General features: G+C 48.2%; 1 protein-coding gene across 1 annotated transcript in view; it reads right to left on the minus strand.

Annotated features, from left to right (window-relative positions):
- SRSF10 (serine and arginine rich splicing factor 10) overlaps positions 1–217 on the minus strand; it is a gene marked incomplete in the record, with an annotated part of 19,873 nt that extends 19,656 nt beyond the window's left edge. Inside the window, 1 exon segment of the mRNA XM_014591973.2 lies at positions 4–217. Within this exon segment, the coding sequence (XP_014447459.1) occupies positions 4–52 (49 nt within the window).
- Positions 218–3,940: the final 3,723 nt, after the last annotated feature.

Genomic DNA, 3,940 nt, shown 5'->3' on the forward strand with positions numbered 1-3,940 from the left:
CCCCGTTCCTCACGAACAGGGACGTGTTGGGGGGACGCAGGTAGCGGGACATGATGGCGGCGGGGTGTCAGCCAGGGGTTCTAACGGGCTTGGCAAACCGTCCGCGACTCCAGCCGAGACTCCCCAGACACACGCACGCACGCACACAGCCCGAGGGCTCCGCTACGGCAACCGCCGCTTCTCGCGAGACTTCACTCCCGCCTCCGCCCGCTCCTGTCTCCGCGCAATGCCCGGACCGGGAACGGTTCTTTCCCGCGAGATCAGCGGGCGTGAGTTGCGCATGCGGAGGGCTGGAGGCGGCGCCGCGCCCTCGCTCTCATTCATTGGCTTCTGAGCTGCCTCTTGCCCTCCCCCCAGCCTGCTTTCTTTCTTTAGCGCTTCATTTTCCCGCCTATTTCTGCCTAGCATCTTCTCCCCGCCCCCCAGGTCAGAGAGCAGGTGTTTTAGCACCTACGCCAGACTGCAGTTATTACAAAACGGACACATTTGAGAAACGTTATAACTCAGAAAAACTGCCCCAAAGTTTTCTGCCCGGTCCAAGTTACGCCCTGGCTTTTATTGGGTTGCTGACCAGCAAGAGAAGAGTTCACAGCTTCTTGTATGAGTTCAAACCGCGGAGGTGAGGGGTCCTGCGAGCCTGCGCCTGCGCCAGTGCCCGGCTGCCTTTGCCCGCATTCTTCCTGGCCGTGTCCTCCCCTCATGCCCTTTCCTCCCGGCTAAAGGCGGTTCCCATCCTCTTGTTAGGACCAGACCTCACATTTTAGTCTCGATGGTAACCGATTCTTGGGTACGCACGCTGTCTGTATTGCGGTGTTTCTCAATCTTTTTGTTTTCAGGACTGTTTGCATTTATACACTATAGACGCCAAGATAACTTTTTCTTTTACCAAGAAAAGTGGCTAACTCTATTAAAATCTGATATTGAATTTATTTGTTTATTTTTATATATTTTTTTGCCATAGGGTATGTGCTTTCCCTATAGAGAGACAGACAGACAGAAGGAAAATATCCCTCCCCCTTCCAAGACCACACCTCAATCCCTTCTCTTCTGGCCTCGGGGGATTTTGGGCACACATGCCCACACACACATGCCTGGTATGATTTTCATGCCAGGGGGTCTGGGACTCCCAACTGTGGCTGGTCACGTGGGAGTCTAGCGGAAGTCCAGTGTCTTAACCACTACATCACCTGCTGGTCCCCTGGGTTAGAATCTAAAATGGAGAAAACTGCACAGTCTGGTGGTGCTCCAGACACTCCTGTTTAATTGGGTGAAGGTTTAGAACAGAGTCTACTGCATAGTAAGTACCCTATAAATGTGAGCCGGACTGGCTGCATGCTTTGCAGGGCACAGTGCAAAAGTAAACTGCAAAGTCCCTTCTTCAAAATGTGTTAAGAATTTCAAGAGGAAAACAGATAGGGAAGTCCAGGTCAAAGTCCTTCCGAACATGGGGTCTATCCCACTGCACCGGTGGCATGCTATGGAGTCCTAGATGTTAGCAAGTATTGTGACGATTGCCTTGAGAAAGAATAGGAGTGAGGGGGCAGACATATTTACTCACTGGAATTGCTCTCTGACTCACATGTGAAGTACCCAATTGATCTTTTGTGCTTTAGGCTCCCAGAACCTAGAACAAATTGATGGTGGGAAGAGTAGGGAGAATGTGAGTTGCTTTCAGCAGCTGGGCCTGAGCGAGGCAGTTTACTGAGCTGCAGACTGCTGGGTAGGAAGGGGGACGGTAGACTGTGATGTTTTGGGAGTCCAGTGTTCTCTTACAAAAGTGCTGCCCACTGTGAAAAGTGGGCTGTGTGCATTTAGCTCTGAGTGCAAAACCAGGACTTGTAATCTTTTTGAAGGCCCAAATGTTAATCTCTGAAAATGGCCTGTTAGCACTATACCTCTTCTGGAAGAAATTATATTTTATTGTGATTTATATGTCAGAAACCACTTTCTTTGGGTCCTGTTTTCAGAACGTAATTATACGTAAATATGTAACTATATTTCTAAGATCCAGGATCCTGGATCCTTTCTTTTCCTTTGACAAAAAATTTTTTTTTAGCTTTTGTGATAGGTTGCATCTGCTTACCAAAGTGAGACAGAGACACAGAGAGGAAGAGTAAGAAATCAGTCCCCAGTGGGGATGGCCATATAGCAATCCCTTCTCCTCTTGCTCTTGGGATTTTGGGCACACATGTATATGCACCCAGCATGATTTTTTTAAAGTAAAGAAGTATTTATTCTATTTGATTTGATTTATTATTATTTTTTTTGGAGAGATTTTTGCTATAGGGCACGTGCGCTCACCAGACAGACAGAGAGAGACATAGAGACAGAAAGCGAGAAATCACCCCCCAGGGGGGATGGTCACGCCGCAATCCCTTCTCCTCCATTCTCCTCTCGGGATCTTGGGCATGCACGCACACGTGCCCGGTGTGAGTTTTAAGCCACCGGGTCCGGGACGTGAACTGCGGTCGACTACATGGGAGTCCAGCGACATAGCCATTACGCTAACTGCTGGTTCCCGACTTGATTTATTTTTTAAGAATTATTTTATTTAACTTTATCCATCTGTTTATTTATTTATTTATTTATTTATCTTTAATTTGACAAAAGAAGGACAGAGAAAGTGAGAAAGCAAGCCACCAGGTGTGGGACTCAAACCGTGGTAGGCCATGTGGGAGTCCAGCATTCTTAAACATCATACTACCGGCTGGTCCCTTTTTATTTATTTTTTAATTTGAAGAGAGAGATTGTGAGAAAGTGAGAAAGCAAACCACCAGGTCGGAGTCTTGGCCATGTAGTAGTCCAGCACCCTCAACCACCACACCATCTGCCGGCCCCACCCCCAGCATGATTTTTAAACCTCTGGGTCTGGAACTTGAACCATGGAGTCAGATCTGGTGGAATCCAGTTGGATTACCTCAATGCCACCTGCTGGCCCTGAAGCAGTTCTTTCTTGATTTCTGGACAATGGCACACACACCATTCTCAGTGAGCCAGGCTGCTCTCTGGAAGGAGACGTGCAGAAACGAATCCCATGTGTTAAGTTAGTGGAATTATGAGCCTTTCTCCATAAGCAGACCCAAAGTCTCGAGTCAATGCAACAGTAACTTTATTGGTACATATGTTTCTTTCAGACAACTGCCATGGATAGTGCTAGGTGCTTTGTCTCTGTCTCCTTGGGCAGACAGTCAGAAGCATGTTCCTTTAACTTGTATTAAAGACATGCCTGGTGTTTCCAATAAGCCTTATGACTCCAGTGAGTAGGCATCGAGCTAGGTTCCTCAGACTGGAAGGACTTTGGGGCTCTTGTTCAGACATTCCTTACTTGGGAGTTGGAAACTTAGCACATACATACACACACATAGAACACTTGTATACACACTTGCCTCTGTGCAGGCTCCCAGTAGTTTCGTTCTGTGGGTGAATTCACAGCACGCGCACACGTATGTTCATCATATTCCTGTGTGATCTATCCTAGTGTATAGATTGCTACCTTGATTCTGTTTAAGGTAACAATCAGGACCAGCAGTTGGCGTAATGGCTGTGTCGCTAGGCTCCCATGTAGTAGACCACGGTTCGAGTCCTGGACCCGGTGGCTTACACTCATGCCGGGCGCATGTGCGTGTATGCCCAAGATCCCGAGAGGCGAATGGAGGAGAAGGGACTGCAGCGTGGCCATCCCCCCCAGGTGGTGATTTCTCGCTTTCTGTCTCTCTCTGCCTTTCTGGCAAGTGCACGCGCCCTATAGCAAAACACCTCTCCAAAAAAACAAAACAAAAGCAGTAATTTGTTATGGGACCAGGAGATGGCAGGTTACAACATGGCTAAGTCATGGTTACATCACTGGACTCTAACATGGCTGACTGTGGTTCAAGTACCGGACTCAGTGACTTGAAATTCACACCAGCGGGACCAGCAGCTACCGTAATGGCTATACTGA

This window comes from Tupaia chinensis, unplaced genomic scaffold (genome assembly GCF_000334495.1).
Source record: "Tupaia chinensis unplaced genomic scaffold, TupChi_1.0 Scaffold000628_1, whole genome shotgun sequence".
In the NCBI taxonomy this organism is placed as follows: Eukaryota; Metazoa; Chordata; class Mammalia; order Scandentia; family Tupaiidae; genus Tupaia; species Tupaia belangeri.